Below are 23277 nucleotides of genomic sequence, written 5' to 3' on the forward strand. Positions count from 1 at the left end.
TTTGTCTAAATAAGAACAGTCTATGTGGAAAAAATGAGGATAAAGAATGAATGTTACATCACAGAAATAAAGTATCATACAGGGCATGATAGCACAACCTCTGATTACAAGAAACATTTAGAGGTTTTTACCTCCCACCTCAAGTGTTGCAGTCAACCACATAGCCAGAATATCAATTTTAAGGGAGCTTGAGGCCACAATGGAGTGTGTGGGTCTGAGTGTGTTTTGCAGGGATCCCCAAGCCCTGCTGGCAGAACAGATCCTCCAATAGAAGTACTTTCTGTTGGCCACCACCATGCCGTCATGCCCCAAACTCCAATCCATCAGGTGTTGCAAAGATGCAAAAGGGCATGATCTATACCAAGCAAGCTCTGGGTATGTGAGAAGGCACATGTACTGGCGGGAAGGGGAGAAAACATAGAAACATAGAAACATGATGGCGCTAAAGGCCAAATGGTCCATCTAATCTGCCCATCCGCAGTAACCATTATCTCTTTTTCTCTCCAAGAGATCCCACGTGCCTATCCCAGGCTCTTTTGAATTCAGACACAGTCTTGTCTCCACCACCTCTTCTGGGAGATTGTTCCATGCATCTACCATCCTTTCTGTAAAAAAGTATTTCCTTAGATTACTCCGGAGCCTATCACCTCTTAACTTTATCCTATGCCCTCTCATTGCAGAGTTTCCTTTCAAATTAAAGAGACTCGACTCGTGCGCATTTACATTACGTACGTACTTAAACGTCTCTATCATATCTCCCCTCTCCCGCCTTTCCTCCAAAGTATACATAATTGAGATCTTTAAGTCTGTCCCCATACACCTTATCACGAAGACCACACACCATTTTAGTAGCCTTCTTCTGGACCGACTCCATCCTTTTTATATCTTTTTGAAGGTGCGGCCTCCAGAATTGTACACAATATTCTAATTGAGGTCTCACCAAAGTCTTATACAGGGGCATCAATACCTCCTTTTTCCTACTAGCCATACCTCTCCCTATGCAACTTAGCATCCTTCTAGCTTTTGCCGTCACCTTTTCAACCTGTTTGGCCACCTTAAGATCATCACATACAATCACACCCAAGTCCCGCTCTTCGGTTGTGCACATAAGCTCTTCAATCCCTAATCTGTACCGTTCTCTTCAGTTTTTGCAGGCCAAATGCATGACCTTGCATTTCTTAGCATTACATTTTAGCAGCCAAATTTCAGACCATTCTTCAAGCTTCACCAGGTCTTTCTTCATGTTATTCACACCATCTGGCTTGTCTACTCTAGTGCAGATTTTCATATCATCCGCAAAGAGGCAAATCTTACCCGATAACCCTTCTGCAATATCATTTATAAAAATGTTAAAAAGAACAGGCCCAAGAACAGAACCTTGAGGCACACCACTGGTAACATCCCTTTCCTCAGAGTGATCTCCATTGATCACTACCCTCTGTCACCACCCACTCAACCATTTCTTGACCCAGCCTGTCACTTTGGGACCCATCCTGAGGGCACTAATTTTATTTATTAGACATCTGCGTGGATGCATGCATATGATACCAATGTAGGACACATCCTCTCCTGAAATTGGAATCACAGTACAACCACTAGTGGAGTATGACTGGACTACCACCACCTCCCTTTCCCATACCTGGGACACAGGCCACTAGTCTGTGGGCTCAGAATGCAGAGAACATTGATGTGACTGATGATGTAGCAGGTCCCCAAATATAACAGAGCATCACACTTTCAATTAGAGAAAATATTGGTAGCTCTTAATTTGTTACGCTGATATATGTACAGGTAGGCAGCACTGGCTGACAGCAAAGGCATAATTGGCTGCCCGTAGAGGCATATGTCAGACCTCTATAGGTGTTGAATAGGGATGAGGCAAAGGAGCAGAAGGCTGGGTTATCAGAATTAAGGTTGTATTTTCCAAACTTGTTGCAGAAATGTGCCATGCCCCTTATCTCTAAGATTAACCAGAGTTGCTTCCTCCCACTGCCAAGATGGAGGAGGAGGAGATGGCCAGCTCTTCCCTATCAGAGCAGGAGTTGGAGGAAGAAGAACATGAGGGTCCTGAGAACTGAGGAGTTGTATCACCTATATCCCACCACAAAGCCTTAGAAGCTTTTCCAAAGGGGCAACAACTTGCCCCCTTCCCCTACCTCTGGAGCTTCTGCATGAAGATAAGGAGGGAAAGGAGCAAGAGGAAGGATGAAAATTAGGAGGAGGAGCCCATCTTGACATCACAAGGGCAAGAAGGGGAACCTGGTGGACATCAGCTGCAGAAACAAACCTGTTACAGATTGTTTTACAACCAGTCCTGCAGCTGAAAGCTCCCCTGGAGCCAGTGCCCCCCACTCATAGGCTCATGGTGCTAACCATGAGGCTCCTTATCCAAAGTGGCTGTGTGAAGTCTGACAGCAGTTCCAGACTTCCTGAAAGGGCCTGCTGTCGACCTTTACGCATATCCACCACACTACAGACCTCATGGTCACTATGAAAGAGAAAAAAAGCCAAAAAATGGAGAAAAGATCAAAACCAACTGAGGATATCTTAAAATAGATCTTTATTGATATAGATCTGTTGGACCCAACACAGTCCATGTTTTGGCTCACCAAGCCTGAATCAGGGGTCAATAAATCAGTTATCTATAATAAAATTCATTACTAAAGAAACATAAAATTATAAAAGCAATTTCAAGCAAAAAAATATTACTAACTTTATAAATAAAAAGATAAAAATTGACATCAAATCTGTGAAGAAACTAAAATTAAATTACATATAAGTGGTCATGAATTTAAAAATAATAGTAAAATTACAAATATTTTTTTTACATTGATAAAATAAGATGTGCAAAGTAGATGTACAATGAAATGAGTCCTATCATGGAAGTATCTAATCAAAGATTTTGCAAATCATTCAAACAAATAAGATGTTTGTAGCTGTAAAAAAGTATGAAATTCACACTGCAACAATATTTATTCATAAACTGAAATATATATTACAACCAACATATCTGCCATTCGTTTGAATGGGTTGTGCCATTATATGTGAATAATGCTTGGTGATGGTAGACTGCAGGATTAAAAGGAGGACCAATAATACTAATAAATATATTTATATACCACAATACCTCACGGTTCAGTGTGGTTTACAATAAGAGATAAGAACTGTAAAAACAGGGGGCTGGGGGGAGGCATCAAGATGGTGGACTGAGGCTGTGAGCGTTTTGAGGTCGAATACTGCTGACAGTTTCTCCACGTAGCGTGGGGGTTAGCACGCGCTAATCTTCAATGCACGCTACAAATGCTACCACAGCTTAGTAAAAGGAGCCCATAGTATTGTGTAGCTAACATTAGGGTTATTCATTCCTACATCCATCTTTCTCTTTCAAAATAGATAAACAAAATCAATCAATTTTACAAAAAGATATTACATCGATCAGAACTACCACTTTGCAATTATAGCTACCATTTCTTTTTTTCTTTTATTTGTTATTCAAATTTTACATTTTAAACAAGCATTTCAACTTGAATATGAATTAGAATTGAAATACAAGAAACATGGATGGTATCCCCATCCAGAAAATTATTAAAAGAAAAATTTAACATTCATTATTTCGTCCACAATGATCCAAGACCTAAGCAAACAACAAAAAAATGGAAATCACACAAATCATTTATCAGGACATAACAGAAGTTAGATAGACCACTTCCGGCTGCCGGTTCGCTAAGCTGTCAGAATCACCATTGGTCCTATGGTTACTCCCCCACCTTTCTTGGCCACAATAAATTGTAACAACTGTTTGGGTTCAAAAAAATAGGAAAGATTTTCCTTCTGATGGGATACAGCACTTAGGGCTCCTTTTACTAAACTGTGCTAGCTAGACGCTAACGCCTCCATAGAGCTGCCGTTAGTTTTTCCATGTAGCGCGGGGGGGAGGGGTAGCGTGCGCAAACCTTCAGCACGCGCTAAAAACGCTACTGCAGCTTAGTAAAAGGAGTCCCTAGCAGGAAATTATAATACAAAGGAAGCACCCAGAGCAATAACTCTAGGTCTGTAAACCAAAAAGTATTTTCTTCTCTTCTGCGTCTCACAAGAAAACAGCTATCATTTCAATGCCCAGTCTCCTAGTTTTGCAAGGTGCTCCTAAAATTTCTCACAACCCACATTCAATTTAAGAACTTCAAATAATTTAGTTCATGTGTAAATATTATCATTCACTGTTCCCATTTCTACTATAGATCATTTATAAATATGTTGTGTGTTTTTTTAAGCACCAGTTCTACTAGATTTCTATGGCACTCCACTTTTTAACCATCCTCCCATCTAAAAATTGGTCATTTACCCCCAACTCCATTTTCTATATTTTAACCAGTTCCCAGTCCACACCAAGATGTTGACTTATCATATGGCTTTTTTTAATTTGCTCAGAAATCTCTCATGAGGGGCTTTGCCAAATGTTTTCTGAAAATCCATATATACTATGGGGCTCATTAACAAAAAGCAAAGCATTCCAAAAGAAGCTATTTTCGAAAGCTATTTTGTAGACAGATTTCTATGCTATTCATCTGGAATGTGTTTAAATCTGAAGGAGTTGTACTAGAGGTATGGTTTGGGTGGGATTAAGGCAAGTTTATGATGTGGACTTTTTTCTGCAATAACACAGATCCACAAATCATTTTCATCAGATTTAATGTTGGGTGGGTTTTGTAGTATTTTTCATGCTGATTTCAAATCTGTGTTTAGTTTTTCACTAGCACATCACATTTTTGTGATGAGGCTCATTATATATAATTATAAACGTTAATTAGGCGATATATCATGCGTTTATAGGATAAACATATAAGGACGGTTAACGGCAGTTGTCTTTGTTGGTTTTTTTTTTATGCTACAGACACTATTTATGGTGATTAATATAAGTCTTTATCATGCCAAGACATTGTACTAATCATCCAAATAGTTTCTGTTACATCTGTGGTTCATTCACGATGAAAGCACAATGCCGTCTAATTATCATAGATCTGAAGAAGATATACAAATTGTATTTTGGCTGTCCACTGAGTGACCAGGGTCTTGGGCTCCACATATCATCTGTACCAGTTGTTCCAATGGACTTCATGACTGGCTCAATCGACGAAAGGCAATGATTTCATTTGCAATCCCAATGATATGGACGGAACCGCAAGACTTTATTAAAGAATGCTACTTTTGCCTTGTGAACACAAGTGGATTCTCAACTAAAACTAAGCACAAAATTATATATCCTACTCTGGATTCTGCTATTATGCCAGTTTCTCATGATGACTCACTGCCTGTCCCTGTTCCTCCACAAGATGGACTTGCTTCTGTGGAACATGATGAGGAATGTGATGATGATGCAGCAGCTGGTCACAATCCAGAATTATTCACTGCACAACAAAGTTTTTGCTTCCTGAACACTGCTGGGTGTTTCTTATAGAATTTTGGGTGCTGATCATGAATATTACATCAAAAATTACCCATCACGTACCATTTCAGAGAAATCTTCAATTTTGTCGTGATTTTTTCTTATATTTGGATGCAAACAATTTTTTCTCCCATAAGTGTCTTATCAACAACGGTTTGTGCCGCCTGGGTATGTCCATGCATAAAATCTAGCCAGGTTGGAAGCTGTTTTATGGAAGATGACATCCTGGGCATGTCTGGGCAGGTCTGAACGAGCTTGCGCTGTCTCACCATGCTATAATGGTGGCTTCCATACACCGATCCTGCTCATTTGGTTAATATAGATAGTCCGTGTGTGTATATAGTATCAGTATAGTAAAGTATAGTAGTATAGTAGCTGTAGCAATATAACAGTAAGTAAGCTTGATGCTATAGACGTTTTGGTGTCGGGCAATATGTCTCGTCGGTGTCGTAACAGCCGCGACACATTCTGCTATATCTGTGGGGAATATACACTTACGCCTCAGAGACGTTCGATGACTGCCCTTGTAAAGAAAGCCTATCATCTGTATTTTGGCTGCAAAATAGGTGATCAAGACAAGCAATGGGCGCCTCACATTTGCTGTGCGACATGTGCTGTTAGTCTGAGAGCCTGGCTCAGAGGTACTCGAAAGACGATGCCATTTGCTGTTCCGATGATATGGCGAGAACAGAAAGACCATGTGACGGACTGTTATTTCTGTTTGACTAATGTGTCTGGTTTCTCTGCCAAAAACAAGAAGTCAATTGAATATCCTAATCTGCCTTCAGCAATGAGACCCATGCCACATGATGACAGTCTTCCAGTTCCGAAACCACCAGAGGATTGGACCTTAGACGAACCAGATGAAGAAACTGCAGTGCAGGGTTCTAACAGTGACATTGACCCGGATTTTGAACCATCCTCATCAGGCGATCCACATCTGATAACACAGTCCGAATTGAACGATTTGGTCAGAGATTTGGGTCTGTCAAAAGCAAAAGCTGAGCTGCTAGGTTCGAGACTGCAGGAATGGTGTTTGCTATCACCAGGTACGAAAATTTCTGTGTTTCGAGACCGGCATCATGATATAACCAAATTTTTTGCACAAGTCGACAGTCTCTGTTTCTGTTGTGACATTGAAGGATTGTTCTCGGTCTTTGGTTGTGATCACAACCCGGAAGAGTGGCGTCTTTTCATTGATTCGTCAATGTTAAGCCTGAAAGCTGTTCTGTTGCACAATGGCAACGTTTATCCTTCAGTACCTGTTGGCTATGCAGCACATATGAAAGAAACATATGAGAATATGGAAATGTTACTAAAGTATGTCCAGTATACCAGGTATAACTGGAATATCTGTGGAGACCTCAAAGTCGTTGCTCTGTTACTAGGACTGCAGCTTGGCTATACAAAGTACTGCTGTTTCATCTGCGAATGGGACAGCCGAGACAGAGAGTCGCACTATTCTAGAAAGAACTGGCCACTCCGTAAAAAGTTAGTTCCAGGACAGAAAAATGTAGCACATGAATCGCTTGTTGACCCGACAAAGATATTTTTGCCTCCTCTTCACATTAAACTGGGACTCATGAAGAATTTTGTGAAAGCAATGAACAAGGAAGGGGAAGGTTTTCGTTATTTAAGACAGATGTTCCCAAGAATAACTGATGCCAAGATCAAAGAGGGTATTTTTGTTGGCCCCCAGATCAGACATGTTATGAGTGACAAGCGATTTGAAGATCTGTTAGTTGGGCCGGAAAAAATTGGCTGGAAAGCCTTGAAAGACGTTGTTGACAATTTTCTGGGCAATTACAGAGCCCCAAACTACATTCAGCTGGTAGACAAACTTCTCAAAGCATACAAGAGAATGAAGTGCAATATGTCACTCAAGATTCATTTCCTCCATTCACACTTGGACTTCTTCCCCGCAAATCTCGGTGCTGTGAGTGACGAGCACGGTGAAAGGTTTCATCAAGACATAGCTACGATGGAGAAACGATACCAGGGCAATTGGAATCCGTCAATGCTTGCCGACTATTGTTGGATGCTACAACGTGATGCACCAGACACTGAATATAAAAGAAACTCGGGAGCAAAACACTTTTAATTCTGTTTCATTTAGTCGCTTGTGCGAAACGTAAACTTGACTATATATTTTATTGTCAGTAAACATAAAAATGTCTATTTCTCATAGTTCTTACGTGATGCAGTAAAACCAAAACCATATTTGAGCATACCAAGTTGGTACCTGTCATAATCACCAAAAACTTTTCAGGAATCAAGACTTAACCAAAAAATTGTTGTGCAGATCTGATCCTGATATGAATTATGAAGATTCAGTAACAGAGACCTTTACACAAGCTGAGCTCAATGATCTTATTTGTGATCTAAATCTTTCAAAAGAAAAAAAAACAGAACTTCTTGCTTCAAGGCTTAAGCAAAAGCACTTGCTTGCAAAAGATACTACTATACGATAACTCATTACAGAAAAAGGAATCATAACTTAACAACATTCTTCACTGTAAATGGCTCATTGTGCTTTTGTCATGACATCAATGGGCTCGTCAACAGTTTGTCACAAGTGCATTGTCCAGATGAATGGCATCTCTTCATTGATTCTTCACAGAGAAGCTTGAAGGTAGTGTTACTGCACAACGGAAATTTCAAACCAAGTATACCAATTGCCCATTCTAATCATCTACAGGAGTCTTATGAGAATATGAAGAATTTACTAGAAGCAATCAGTTATAACACCCACCAGTGGAACATCTGTGGTGATCTGAAGGTCATTGGCATGCTAATGGGAATGCAAGGAGGATTCATTAAATACTGCTGTTTCCTGTGTTTGTGGGATAGCAGATCTACAGCTGAACATTATGTCAAGTGTGTCTGGCAGCTGAGGGATACCTATAACCCAGGAACAAGCAGTGTGAAATTTATGCCATTGGTGGAGCCTCATAAAATATTTCTTCCACCTCTTCATATCAAGCTGGGGTTGATGAAGAACCTGGTAAAGGACATGGGTAAAGCAAATTTGTCAGGTTTTCAATATCTTGTTAAGAAATTTCCAAAAATCAGCACTGTAAAACTGAAGGAAGGGATATTTATAAGCCCACAGATCAAGTCCATTATGCAGGATGAAGATTTTAAGCAATCACTTTCAGCAGCTGAGCTTGATGCTTGGGAGGCATTCAAGTGGTTAGTGGAAAACTTTCTGGGCAACCATAAGTCTCCTTCATACAAGGAAGGAGTTCATAATCTCCTTCACTCATATCAGAAACTTGGCTGTCGAATGCCATTAACAATATACTTTTTGCACTCACATCTTGACTTTTTCTGGAAAATCTTGGTATAGCGAGTCACAAACATGGAGAATGTTTTCACCAGGACATTCAGTTAATGGAGTGTCGCTACCAAGGTTTCTGCAATGAGTGTATGATGGCTGACTACTACTGCTGGATGTTGTGCTATGACAATCCAGACACAACTCACAAAAAGAAATCATATTCTAAGCATTTTTGAAGAAATATTGGTTGCTAAGTGACACAGTCCAGTATAATTATGCTAAGCTGTGTGCTTATTTGACTTTGGACCGAAGATACTGCAACATTTCTTTAAGTTGATGCTGCAATTCTTAAAACCCTATATGCTAAAACGCTATAAACTAACAGTTATAACTTTAAAAAGTTTATGAAATCTGAAATCAGCATGAGAAACTGGTTTAGAAAAATGTGCTGTGTTGTCAGATGATTCCGAAAAAGTTTTTTTTTTGTTGCCTTGTATAATCAAACATTCAGGGCACAATTTGGAGCTTGGGGTTAGACCTGATTTTAACAATGAATAAGTGCCAAAAAGGTAACCAAACTGACCAGATGATCACTGGAAGGATGAAGGCATGAATCCCACACTCCCCCAGTGGTCACTGATCCTCTCCCAACCCCCAAAGATGTGAATGAAAAAGTACATACTTTTCTGTATGACAACTTTAAATGTTATTGGCAGTCTTAGAGCAGCAAGCAAGTCTCTGGAGTAGCACAGTCAGCAGTACAGTGAACTATAGAGATAAGGACTCAGGCTCATATCCCACATAACTACCATACTTACAATGAAAATGAGAGCCTTCCAAAATCCCACTGTACCTACACATAGGTGACATCTGCAGGCATAAGGGTGAGTTGTATATTTGGGTCCAGTAGGTTTTGAAGGACTTGCATCTGGAACTTTTTATGTGAAGTTCACTGAAGTGCCCCCTAGGATGCCCCACTGTTCTTCTGGGATGTCTGTGTGGTCAGTCTACTAAAAATGCTACCCCCTACAACACCCCAATGGCTTGTTTTGTGTGATTTTCTTTTGGGCTTTTTTTAAAAATGGTTCAAAAAGAGATGCACCGAGGACATGTACATCTAAGAAATGGCCATTTTCAAAACAAGAGAGACATTTTTCTGTTTTGAAAATTGTTATGTTCACTACAAGATTTTTGTGCACATTCCAGAAAACGTCTAAACTTGAATTTAGATGTCATATTGAAAATGCCTCTCCATATCAACTGCCTCCACTTTATCTGTTTATTCATGCCTTCAAATAAATGTAGCAGCTTCAACTTGCGCCCGCACCTGGAGTACTGTGTCCAGTACTGGTCGCCGTACCTCAAGAAGGACATGGCGGTACTTGAGAGAGTCCAGAGAAGAGCAACTAAGCTAATAAAGGGTATGGAGGACCTCTCATATACTGACAGACTGAAAAAGCTGGGGCTTTTCTCCCTGGAAAAGCGGAGACTTAGAGGAGACATGATAGAAACCTTCAAGATCATGAAGGGCATAGAAAGATTTTCAAATTATAGGCAGATTTTCAAATTATGTGGAACCACAAGTACAAGGGGGCACTCAGAGAAATTGAAAGGGGGAAGATTTAGAACAAATGCCAGGAAGTTCTTTTTCACCCAGAGGGTGGTGGACACATGGAACGCGCTACTGGAGGATGTGATAAGCAGGAGCACGCTACAGGGCTTCAAAGAAGGTTTAGATAGGTACCTGGAAGACCAAGGGATTGAGGGGTATAGATAGGAGTAGAGGTAGGTTATAGGGATAGGATTAGAGACAGTACAGAATTAGTCAGGGACACTGTTCAGGCAACTAGGCCTGATGGGCCGCTGCGGGAGCGGACCGCTGAGTGAGATGGACCTCTGGTCTGACTCGGCGGAGGCAACCTCTTATGTTCTTAACTTCTCTTGGCTAAATCCATGCCAATTATATCCCATTAAATACATCTATTCAGTCTGTGGTGGTTAGTAATTTGTAAGCAGCACAAGAAAAAAAGTACATGGGCCTCAGGAGTCAGCGTAGAAAGCAATTGTTACTAAAAGACCCAACATGGGCCGTGTTTCGGCAAATGCCTTCTTCAGAGTCTGCAAATAAAACACTAATTTTTAAGGCAATTCCCACTGCGGGCAGAATTTGAACCAAACATTCAATGCCACCTTAATCTAGGTACCATCTTTGAACATCATGCCACAACATGCCCAGCAGTCCGCTCACGCGGCGGCCCTTGGTCAAAGACCAGCGCCCTAACTGAGACTAGCCGCAGGTAGGGCTAGTCTCAGTTAGGGCGCTGGTCTTTGACTGGTCTGATCCAACAATGGCAATTTTTATGTTCTTATCTATCTGGCTGCCAACTGGAGGCCAATATTCAGACCACCACTCAGATAAGATGCCTTTTCGCTCTCCTTATTTTATCCACTGACTGAAAATCTCTGCTAACCAGATAAATTCTGACATTACGCAGACTCTGCCTTCCAGACCATCTTGATACTTACTGGATAGTGCCACAGTGGTCTCCCCAGATTTTCAACAGCACTATCCAGTTATATGCTGCTGAAAATCCAGCTATTGCCCTGTTAATGTGATTTAACCAGGCCTAATCAAATCATTTTCTATGTTGACCCCTTATTTTTTATTATAGTTTCTACACTGATCAATATGTGCAGAGGAATGTATAATTGTGTCCTTCCTTGTACAGAGCATTCATCATATCCCTCAAAAAAAAGAATGAAAGCCCAGGAAGAAAAGCACACGAGAAGCATCTTCTATGGCAAGCTCTCAGTTTTCCTTCATTCATTCCAGCAAGGGAGCAGCTGAGTCGATTATACAAGGACACAGGAGACCAATCAAAAAGCACAGAGACCAAGTCAAAAGCTTTCTACCACGCTGTGGTTTACACTTCCTTTATAGTAAAAGCCAATCTAGACCTTACTAATAGCCAAATTTAGATTTAAATTGATGCACATAGGCAACAGGGTATACAGTTGGCCAGCAGGACATTCAGATATTCAATTACATAACTGGATCCTTTTACATTACTGTGTAATGACTATCTTTATGTAGTATATCAGAAGACAAGCCCACTTCCGTTCCCCTCACCTACCACCACCATAAATACCCACAGTGAGAATCTGTAGTCAGTTCTGCAGTATTGAATATCTTCCTGTCCTCAAATACAGCCACTGGCTTAAATCCTTGGATAAGTCATTTTCTTCTAAAATCAAATCAGCTTACTCAATTTTTTTTCCCTTTAAAAATGTATCCAATGTACTGTCAAATTTATTTTGTTTAATAACCATTATCCTAATTCTATAATTTTACTACTCTTTGAAGGAGTAGCCTAACAGAGGAGCTGAGAACCCGGGAAGCCTGAGTTCAAATCCGTCTTCCTTTTACTGAAGCTCTTCGTGACCTTGACCAAGTCACTTCACCTTTCATTCCCTCAGGGAATGAGGGCTGAATTTACTAATGTGCATTAACAAAATTTAACAAAAGCCTCATTACCGTTAGTTGAGACTATTTATGAAAAATCAGGCTCTTACACTGTCAGATCTGCCAAGTTATCCAGTTCCAGGAGAGGGACTTTTAAGCCAGTCTTGGTTTTAAGCTTACAGTCCAAAACAATGTAGAATTTGTAATCCCTGATTCTACCCATTGAAATTAGTATCGCAGGTCCCATAATATATCAAGATGAGTTTGTCAGATATCCAGGACTAGCCTAAAATCTCCCTCCTAGAACTGGGTAACTTTGATATTCTAAACTGTGAACATTCTAGGAGGCAGATGCACAGACCATATGTACCTTGCTTGCAATATGTCATCTAGACTTATTTTAGCCAGTCTAAATGAAATGTTATTCTGTGGCCAAGGCACAGAGGCTTTCAGCCACTGCTTTACCATGCACGGAAGCAGTGACAAAGTCTCATGCTAATGATCTTGGTAGTATTAAAAAGAGCTCATTAACAGTTCAAGCAATGCCCAGAAGAACAGATGCACGGAAAACCCTTGTTAAACTACTGACAGCTGCCTTACTTTCCTGTTAGCGCTGATTGGCTCAGGCTAACCTTTCCCCGAGACTTCCCCCTCCCAAACTAAAAAAATCCTTGGTGGTCCAGTGACTACAAAGATCCCCGGTGGTCCAGTGAACCCATTACGACCCCTCCCCCCAACTAAAAAAAAATCTCTGGTGGTTCAGCAGATCCCTTCCTACCCTACCCCACAACTAAAAAAAATCCCTGATAATCCAGTAGACTCCACCTAACTGCCCCCCAAGCTAAAACATTCCTGGTTGTTCAGTGGGTCCACTGGACTGGGCCTGGCCCAACCCCTCCAACCCTCAGCTAAACACTTGCCAGTGCCCCCTTTAAGACTCCCAGTACCTTTGACAAAGCAGGCAGGAAGGTTGCCTACTCCCTCCTGCTCAGGACCCATCTTCTTCAAAATGGTGGTGTCCTGTCTGGTGCATTCTGAGATACACTGGGAGGGGCCTAAGCACCTTAAGAAGAAAAAACTCTTTACATGGTTCTGGGCAGGGGCAGGCCATCACCATTATGAAAAGGGCATTGCCCTGCCTAGTGCTCAATCAAATCTTCTTGAGCACAGAATTGGGAAGGCAATTGATCAAATCTAATCAACCTTTCCTTATGCCCCTTGTTTTGTTTGGTAGAACTAGGGTAATAGAACACCTTTTCAAGATGTAGATATGCTCTAATTACTGTATATTCTCAAATATAAGCAGAAAAATGGGGATCTCTGTTTATATTCAAGTCTCTGGGTATTTCTTGCTTGATTGCTTGCTTCCTACCCCTCTCTGTCCCCCTGAAGGTTACAATCCGATCCCGATAACCAATACTTTTGTCCCTGCACCCCACCCAGCCCCCGCAAGCATTGCTCTTACCAGTATTGTTCTTTTGCTCCTGAAGCTGACAGCAATGCTGTCTGAGCATCTTACTCAGTTGCCATCAGCCCTGACTTTTAAGGAGCTGCTAGATCAGATAAGGAAGAAAAAGGGACATGGGAGGATGATGGACATAGGGGTTGTGGAGTGAAGGAAAAATGGACTTGGTGTGAGTAGGAAGACTGATAGGAGATGCTAGACAGTAAGAAGACAAAGGGGGTTCTGGACACTGGAGGAATAGGCAGACAGAGGAGATACTGACACAGAAGGTGGGAGAGAGGAACCTAGAGGGATGTTGCATATGAGAGAAGAGTAAAGTCATGGGGAAAGATTGTGAATGGAAGTGGAGAAAGAGTTGAGGTGTTGGGGGAAAGAGGGGAGAGGATATACTGGATGAATGGGGCAAGAAAGGAGATACTGGTCAGAAGAGTGAAAGAGAGGGGGAAGAGAGAGAAAGAAGATGCTAGAAAGGGGAGAGTTAGCAAAAAACTGGAGAATAGGATGAGGGAGATAGAAAGCTGTAAGTAGAAGTGGATGAAAATGCAGAAAAATAAATGGAGGAAAACTGAAAGGAATAGGTTAAAGTCAGAGACGGATTTAGGAGAGGAAGTAAAGAAAACAGGAAGGGAGATAAGTGGCAGATAGACTGGAGACCCTGAGGAAAAAAAATAAGAAAAGGTAGAAGAAAGCAGAAACTGGGATACACATTAGAGAATGACATGGGGAATGGAGACATTTGCAATTGGTTTACCGCAGGAATGTAGACAATACCTTTCACCGCCCCGCGGGAATGGGAACAAGACCTTTTACTACCCTGTGGGAGCGATGAAAAGTCTTACTCCTGTGGTAAAAAAAATTGCGCCCGTGTCAGACTCGGCATCTTCTCCCCAGCTCCTTTTAAGCCTATTTTGCCAGCCATGCTACGATGAAGACAGAAGGAACCTAAAACCAAAGCCTGACACCAATGTGATTTGAAGAATAAAATTACCAGACAACAAAAAGAAAAAAAATAAATTTATTTTATATTTTGTGATTAGAATATTTCAGATTTGAAGTATGTATCCTGTTAGAGCTGGTATTAGACATAACTGGGGACCGCAAAGTCCAGTCTGTGCTTCTTTAGCTTCCAGCTGGCTTAGGTCTCTCTCTCTGACCAGGGGGCAGTTGCCCTAGTTGCACTGTCCTAACATTATTCTTGCCATGTGTGACTAAAGTATTCTGTTAGCTTGATTTTTCTATGTAGCATTCTATAGTAATTTGGTTTGTTCAGTTTTCACAATAGTGAAGGGGATATTTGTGAAAGGGAGGGGCGATGGGTTTTGTTCAACCTTGTTGTTTTATTTGTGTTTATAAAATGACAATTGTTAGAGGAGAAGCTTCTGCCACACACACACACACACAACTGCAGGGCGGCTTTGCCGGATTCAGTTTCTTTTCTAAAGCGCCGCAAAGGTAAGGGGGAGGGAGGGAGATAGATTTGGCCAGAGGGAGGGAAGGAGCCACGCGCATGATCAGTAACCGTGCACCTTCCCTCCCTTAAGTTTCTTTACGATGCGAAGATGAGGAGGAGGGAGAGAGATTCTCGGGCCGCTGAAGGGTGGTGATGTGGCAAGAGGGAATGGTGGATGCTGCAGGGACGGGGCGGTGAAGGGGACGGTGGGTTCGGGGATGGGGCGGTGGTGGGAATGGGGCGGTGGAGGGGATGGTGGTCCAGTGACGGAGCAGTGACGGGGACAGATTTTTTTCCCCGTTTCATTCTCTAATACACATGAATAAAATGGCCAGACAACAAAGGCAGACAAGAAGAATTTTATTTTTAATTTCATGAACAGAAATTGCAGTTCTACAATAAATTTTCACTGCTTTCTTTTTGTTTTCCAAAGTGTAGAGTGCTGTTTCTATTTCTCTTTCTCTGCTGTTGCTCTGCATGCAGCATATGGCTTCTTGAGGATTAAGTTTAATTTTTGTCTAAATATTTTTAAGTTTATGGTTGCTTGCAATTGTGTTTTCCTATATAAGGGGGCCTTGTTGTGAATATGTTAGCTTTGGGATACATGCATCACAGATCTCCTTATTGTGTTTAGTGACTTAAGAGGCAGCTGATTGGGAGGGAGGGTGAGCAGTCTTTATAAATTGGTTCACTATGATAACCTAAATTTTTAACCTCAGTTTAAATTCCTCCTTTTCTGGGGAGTGGGGGTAGGGGGGGTGGGACATATGGTACATATTGATACAATGTAGTCAAATCTCTCTTCTTCCCCCATCACTTTTTTGCTATCCAAATATCCCTAATCAGGACAGTTATCATATACCAGCCTATGCATCTCCATAATAGTAATTTCTTCTATTTTCCCCAGTGTCTGAATATAGCATCATTTATTTATATTGTGCATACAAACTAGGCAGATCATAATAAAACATCCATAATAAGTCTTACATATACAACAGCCCCAAACTGAACATAAAAGCAAAGACGGACTATAAATATAACCTTAAAAGAGCTTTGAACAATTGTGGATAACATATTAGTCCTTTGCTTCCCACACATTGTCAACAATTCACTAAGGTCTTTTTTGTAATTATTATTTACTTACAATTTTATCCTGTAAAACAGGTCAAAATGCCATTTTATGCAGCATAAAGCTTATACAGCCATAAGCAAATTGTGAGAACTGACGGCAGCCATTCACGGAACGGCATGAGACCAGGCAGTAAGCGAAAAGCTCACACTCCTGCCTTATGCGCCGCTTTACAACAAGAAAGGAGGCAGCCATCCAGCAGGAGCGCAGAAAACTCCTGGCGAGACTGCGCTGGACCACCAGCATTTACAAAAAGGTACCGGGGGGCTGCCTACCACCAGACCACCACACACACCTACGTGTAGAGGAGGAAAAACCAAGAAAAAAAATTCTGAATCAAATTTTTTTTTCTTGATTTTTCCTCCTCTACACTTAGGTGCATCTTATGGTCAGGTGCGTCTTATAGACTTGTAAAATGTGGTAAGTTAGGCGATAGTAGGGTAGTATGTACAATTAGCAAACTAACCCTAACACCCACCCACACACACACACACCATTATTTCAGCATGCCAAAGCAGCTCCTGATTGGTGAGGCCCGAATTTAGTGCAGGAAGAGGCGGTCGGAGCATACCGCGAGTGATTTCCTTCACTCGCAGGTGCTCCAGCTGCTCTCTCCTGCCTCTCCGGCTGCCCTCTCCCATCTCCCCCACTAAAAACCATATTTGCAGTTTTTCAAGATTTGCAGGGGTTCCTGGAACGTTCGGGGGAGTACTGTACATGTGAGCAGAGCATGGTAGGGGCATGGGCATGTCTCCAACTGTTAGTTAACATAACACAGTTAGCACTTAGGCCCAGCCATTTACATCTACAAATGACCTGGAGTAAATATTTGGGCCTATATTTAGGCCCAAAAGTGAGTTTATGCTATTATTCTATAACTAGAGTTACCAGATTTTACTTTAGTAAAATCCGGACCCATAGACCTGCCCCCAGGCCCACCCATGCATGCCCTCCTACTACCTGTTCTCGTCAGGCAAGAGGGCATCCATTGATGCAACACGATGATATCACGTATACGCGTGTGCGTGCACGTGATATCATCGTATAGCATTTATGCATGCACAGATGCCTTCCTGCCTGATACGATTTCGAGGAAGCTTTTCCAATACCTAGACACAGTGCCGGGTTTTGAAAAGCCGCCCGGACCCCCGGACATGTCCTTGAAAAGGGGGACATGTCCAGGGAAATCCAGACGGCTGGTAACTCTATCTATAACAGAATAGGGGCATCTAGATGGTGTTATAAAAGGCGCCCTGTTATAGAATTGCCACCCTGTGGCATAAATCTCATTGTTTGTTGCCTCACATCAGCTTGGATCTAAGTCATCACAGTGGCATATTTCAAAGCAGTTCAGTTTAGTACAATTCAATCAGCTAATGAACCCAAGACTAGCACTTCCATTATGCATACTAAGAGAGGTTTTTTTAGATACCCTCTCTCCTGGCAACATGGCCCACAAGGCCAGCAGGAAGGAGGGTACTTATGAGCAACGCTATCAAAAATGGGCTACCATTATGACATGCTATTTTAATACTAACTCATATTATTTTAGCACAGGCCCTATTTTATTACATTACATTATTAGTGACTTCTATTCCGCCTGTATCTTGCAGTTCTAAGCAGATTACAGTATAAGATAGCTGGGCATTTCCAGGAAGCTACAATTTGGGGGACGCTTACACAGTAGATGCAGGGGAGTTACAATTTAAAGGACGCTTACATAGTAGATGCAGAGGGATTACAATTTGGGGAACGTTAAATAGAGGAGGCAGAGGGAAGAAATTGAGGATGGGAGTAGAAATGAGGATTACTAGTAGGGAAGATGAAGATTAGGGTTGGTTACTTGGGGAGACCTAGTTATTAATAACTGAGATTAACAGTAAAATAAATACATCTTAACGATAGCCTATGTTGATAACTTTGCTCCTTGATAACACAGATTCCTCTTCTGCACAAGTCAGTTTTGCAGTGTGAGCTAGTAGAGGAAATTATTCCATACAGTACAGAAAACTGACCACAGAGCAGCTGAGGAAAGCCAGGGCTGGTAGGTTACAAAGGGGGAGAGGGGCACGGAACCACTAGGGATGGGATGGAGCAAAATAAAAGGTTTGCCTAGGGTACCTAATATCCTTGCACCAGCTCTGGGAGAACCACACCTACTACAGCTGCTCGTTACAATGCTAATTAATGGATCATGAACTTTTCCAACTACATATACTATGGGCTCCTTTTACAAAGTCCTTAATGCACGGAATAAGCGTGCGCTAAAATGCCACGCACGCTAGCCACTACCGCCTCCTCTTGAGCAGGCGATAGTTTTTCAGCTAGCTTGCACTATAGCGCACACTAATCTGGTGCATGCACTAAAAACGCTAGCGCACCTTCATAAAAGGAGCCCTATATGTACAAGAATAATAAATAGTCCACAATGCGACGTGGTGGCCAAAGTCTTAAGCAAAAATAAAGTAACAGGACAGTTACAACTTTGCCTTTAAAAACGAAGCATGCATTTCACAAGCCAAACAATGTTATAGCAAGGATTCTGCACTCACATTGTAGAGGATGTCTGTCCAGCCCTCCATGGTGATGCATTGGAAGACAGTGAGAATAGCAAAAAAAATATTATCAAAGTTGGTGATTCCAAAGTTGGGGCCTTTCCAGTATTCCCGGCATTCAGTTCCATTCTCACACTTTCTTGCTGAAATGTCTTCTCCACAAGGGAAGTCTCCTACTCGTTCGTCTGAGAAAAGATGAAAAGATACATGATTGGTGCACTGGTCTTAACTTTTCAAGTTCTTTGCTTATATAAATGTTGTAGAACTATCACAAAAAATCAACATAGTTTATATGGCAATTTTCAAAGTTGTTCCTGTGAGGAAATAGTTACTGTATATATATATATTTCTGTGATCAATCTGTGCCCCTAGTAATTCTGAGATGAAAACCTATGGAAGAAATATAAGACTATCCTAAGGTTCTATATTACTGAGATTCAGTCATATCACCACTATGTGACAATCTTTCCACCACTTCTGAAAGTGCTGTGGAAACTTCCAAGGAATGTGTGCCCTTCAATTGTCCCAAAGGATGAAAAAAAATACATTTATACATTTAAACCTATATAGCTTGGTTATTCTGAAAAATAACCCTATCCGTGGCTCTCTCCAAGACTAGAGTTTAACTCCTTATTATATTTGATTTAAAAATAAGAAAGAATATAAAACATTTGTGAAGACCTTTAGGGTTCTACCAGCTTAGGCATGTAGAGACCTCTAGTGGTTCTACTAAACTGTATCAGATTATCTTTTTCACACCAATATGTATTTTCCAGTATCAAGAGGAGAAAGCTGAATAGCATAAATGCCAGGCCCAAAGACAGGTTCCTGCCTCTTTTGTTGTCTAAACTATCCTACTACAAGATGTATTGTGACTTTGGCTGGCAGAGCCACTATACCATAGAGAAGTTTGGAGTCTCGGCTGGCTAAGCCAGCAGCCTAACACCACTTTACATTAAGAAATTAGGGGCAAGAAGAGGCCTCTGGGCACAGGAGAATAACAAGCTTCAACTGAATCTGACAGTGAAAAGGAGAATTCGGGATAACCCCAGGAACTGAGGCAAGGAGGGCCATGGTTCTACCACTTTCATAGAGAATGACACAGTGACAGAATTTTTCACCAACTCATTCCCGCAGATAACCGCTGGAAATCATTCTGTGTCATTCTTTAGTGTCTATCTCAACCTCAGTCCTTCTACACCAGCATTCTTCAATGCATGGCTTGAGGGTCACAGTGGCTGTGCCCTTTCATACTCTGATTCCTCTTTCTCTCCTTACAGGAAGACATGGGGATGGTTTCCCGCAGTTATCTGTGGGGATAGAGACAAATTCTGCCACTGTGTCATTCTCTATGTGGTATGAGTTGGATCCAGGAAGGCCAGGATTCGATGGAAGTGTTTGCAGCCTTCTCTGTGATCTGCCTCCAAGGCAGAAGAAATATATAGAGAATTGGAGAACACTTGAGACCTCATTTAGGAAAATAACACTGTGAGAAGGGAAGTTTCTCCACCCTAGGAAACAGCCAAAGGAGAAAAAAAGTGAACTCTTATCTTTTTACTGTTTTGCATTGTGCACCTTTATAAATAATTCTTGTCTTGATCGTTAATAGTTCAGAACAAACCTCAAGACTAGCCTATGAGTTTTTACAAGTAGAATCTATGGTTAACTGAGTAATCCCAGGTGCTAACAGCTCCAGTCTAACTACAACTGTAATCTCTCTAATGCGCTGGATCTCCATAGGATAGTACTGTCCACCCTGAAGTATATGCCTCTGGTCTCCCCAAAGAGTGACTGGTACACCATGAGGGACTCCAGATCAAGAAACTACATGCATGTTTTTATGTTGGAATAAGGTGGACCACAGGGCCATGGCCCCGCCAATATTTTGCTCAACACAATATTAGCTTGTAGAAAGGTTCTGGAGATTGGTTTGTTTGGCTCCTCCAAATAATAAAATGTTCCATTGTATTTGAAATTGTCACCATTCTTTTGGAACAGCTGGTCACAGAACCAACACGGGGAGATGCAACTCTTGACCTAATCTTCAACGGACTAGGGGGACCCGCTAAGGAGGTGGCGGTACTAGCCCCACTAGGAAACAGCGACCACAACACGATCCAGTACAGGCTAGAAATTGGATCATCAAAGGTGACTAGAACTACAACGACAGCACTCAACTTCAAAAAAGGGAATTATGATGCCATGAGGAAAATGATGGGAAAGAAACTCAACAACACCGCAAGGAAGATGGAGTCCGTAGAAAAAGCCTGGACCCTACTCAAGGGCACGGTGCACAAAGCACAAAACCTGTACGTCCCCCAAGTTCAGGAAAGGGTGCAAAAAAAATAGAACAAAAAACCCAGTGTGGATAACAAGTGCAGTGAAAAAGGCGATAAATGACAAGAAGGCATCTTTCAAAAAATGGAAAAAGGACCAATCAGAGGACAACCAAAAGGAACATAAAAAACACCAAAAGGAGTGTCACCGAGTGGTTAGGAAAGCAAAAAGAGAATATGAAGAGAGACTGGCGGGGGAAGCAACAAACTTCAAATCATTCTTCAGGTACGTCAAGGGGAAGCAACCAGCAAGGGAGGAAGTGGAACCCTTAGATGATGGAGACAGAAAGGGAGTGGTAAAAGAGGAAAAGGAGATAGCTGACAGGTTAAACGAGTTCTTCACGTCAGTCTTCACGACCAACATTCCGGAACCCGAGGAGATCGCAAAGAGAGATCGGGATGAAAATCTGGTCCAACTAGAGGTGAGCAATGTGGATGTCCTCAAGCAGATAGACATGCTAAAGAGCGACAAATCGCCAGGTCCGGACGGCATTTACCCAAGGGTACTCAAGGAACTAAGGAATGAAATAGCTGAGCCACTTCGACAAATATGCAATCTATCCTTAAAAACTGGAGAGATTCCGGAAGACTGGAAAATAGCAAATGGCACGCCCATCTTCAAGAAAGGCTCAAGGGGAGACCCAGGAAACTACAGGCCGGTGAGCTTGACCTCGGTCCCGGGAAAGATGATGGAAGCGCTGATTAAAGACAGCATCTGGGAACACATCGATAACACTGGGCAGCTAAAGCCGAGCCAACATGTGTCCAGTACTGGTCGCCGTACCTCAAGAAGGACATGGCGGTACTTGAGAGAGTCCAGAGAAGAGCAACTAAGCTAATAAAAGGTATGGAGGACCTCTCATATACTGACAGACTGAAAAAGCTGGGGCTTTTCTCCCTGGAAAAGCGGAGACTTAGAGGAGACATGATAGAAACCTTCAAGATCATGAAGGGCGTAGAAAAAGTAGACAGGGACAGATTTTTCAAATTATGGGGACCCACAAGTACAAGGGGGCACTCAGAGAAATTGAAAGGGGAAAGGTTTAGAACAAACGCCAGGAAGTTCTTTTTCACCCAGAGGGTGGTGGATACATGGAACGCGCTACCAGAGGATGTGATAAGCAGGAGTACGATACAGGGCTTCAAAGAAGGGTTGGATAGGTACCTGGAGGACAAAGGGATTGAGGGGTACAGATAAGAGTAGAGGTAGGTTATAGGGATAGGATTAGAGGATTAAAGGCAGTTACAAAATTAGTCAGGGACACTGTACAGGCAATTAGGCCTTATGGGCCGCGGCAGGATGGACCTCTGGTCTGACTCAGCGGAGGCAACTTCTTATGTTCTTATAAGACGGCCTCCCCAAGATTTTTTTTTTTTTCTTTTTATACACAGATAATCAACACTAGATCATATCCAGATATTGGCACTGGTATGTTCAACTGCTGACATTTGTCCAGGTACCAGCCGATGTTGAGACTGGTACCTACCTAAGTGCCTTAAGTTAGGACAGTCTTTTTGCTGGCCTAACTATCTATGCGTTTACCCAGTTAGTGAAATGACTATCACTGCTAACCAGGTATGTCCAGGCGCCAACCTGATAAGTGCCGCTGAATATTAGGGGCAGTCAGCCATCAGGTTTTAGCCAAGTTCTACCCAGTTAAATCCCATTTAAATATCTACCTCAAAGAATTATAACCCCCTGGAAATAATGTCTTCATCAGAGTGGTTAATGCCTTCATGTTAGGAACAGCTTGCAAATGATTGTCCTCTGCAAGGCAGAAGTTCTACTTGGAATCCCAAGTAGGTCACATTAGGTTTGCTAACAAAGGTTGAAGGGGTTTACTGAGGCAGAAGAACACCAACAACAGCAATAAACTCAAGAGTGAAAACTATTTTAAACTATATCTTGAAGATATGGTCACAAGGGGCTGCTGAAAAAAGTGTGGCCCACTCTGAACATTTGGTCTTTTGTTACAAAGCAATTCCCTTTAAAGTAAAAGTCCCGCACCACCAAATGCATTATTAAGCCTAAGGCAAGAGAAATAGGAAGACAAACATGCAGAGCTCCTAAAATACTCCTGAAAGTTAAAAGAGAAAACAAAAGAGACAAAAGAGTCACTGTGTAAAATAAGTGTATATTGACAAGCATTAACATG

General features: G+C 41.8%; 1 protein-coding gene across 5 annotated transcripts in view; it reads right to left on the reverse strand.

Moving 5' to 3' along the window:
- CACNA1B (calcium voltage-gated channel subunit alpha1 B) overlaps positions 1 to 23277 on the reverse strand; it is a 1471643-nt gene that overhangs the window by 894048 nt on the left and 554318 nt on the right. For all 5 annotated transcript variants that reach the window (XM_033960470.1, XM_033960471.1, XM_033960469.1 and 2 more), the window contains one exon: positions 18783 to 18970. In XM_033960470.1, coding sequence (XP_033816361.1) covers positions 18783 to 18970 — 188 coding nt within the window. The remainder of the gene's footprint in view (positions 1 to 18782; positions 18971 to 23277) is intronic.

Source organism: Geotrypetes seraphini, chromosome 10 (assembly GCF_902459505.1).
Source record: "Geotrypetes seraphini chromosome 10, aGeoSer1.1, whole genome shotgun sequence".
Classification (NCBI taxonomy): domain Eukaryota; kingdom Metazoa; phylum Chordata; class Amphibia; order Gymnophiona; family Dermophiidae; genus Geotrypetes; species Geotrypetes seraphini.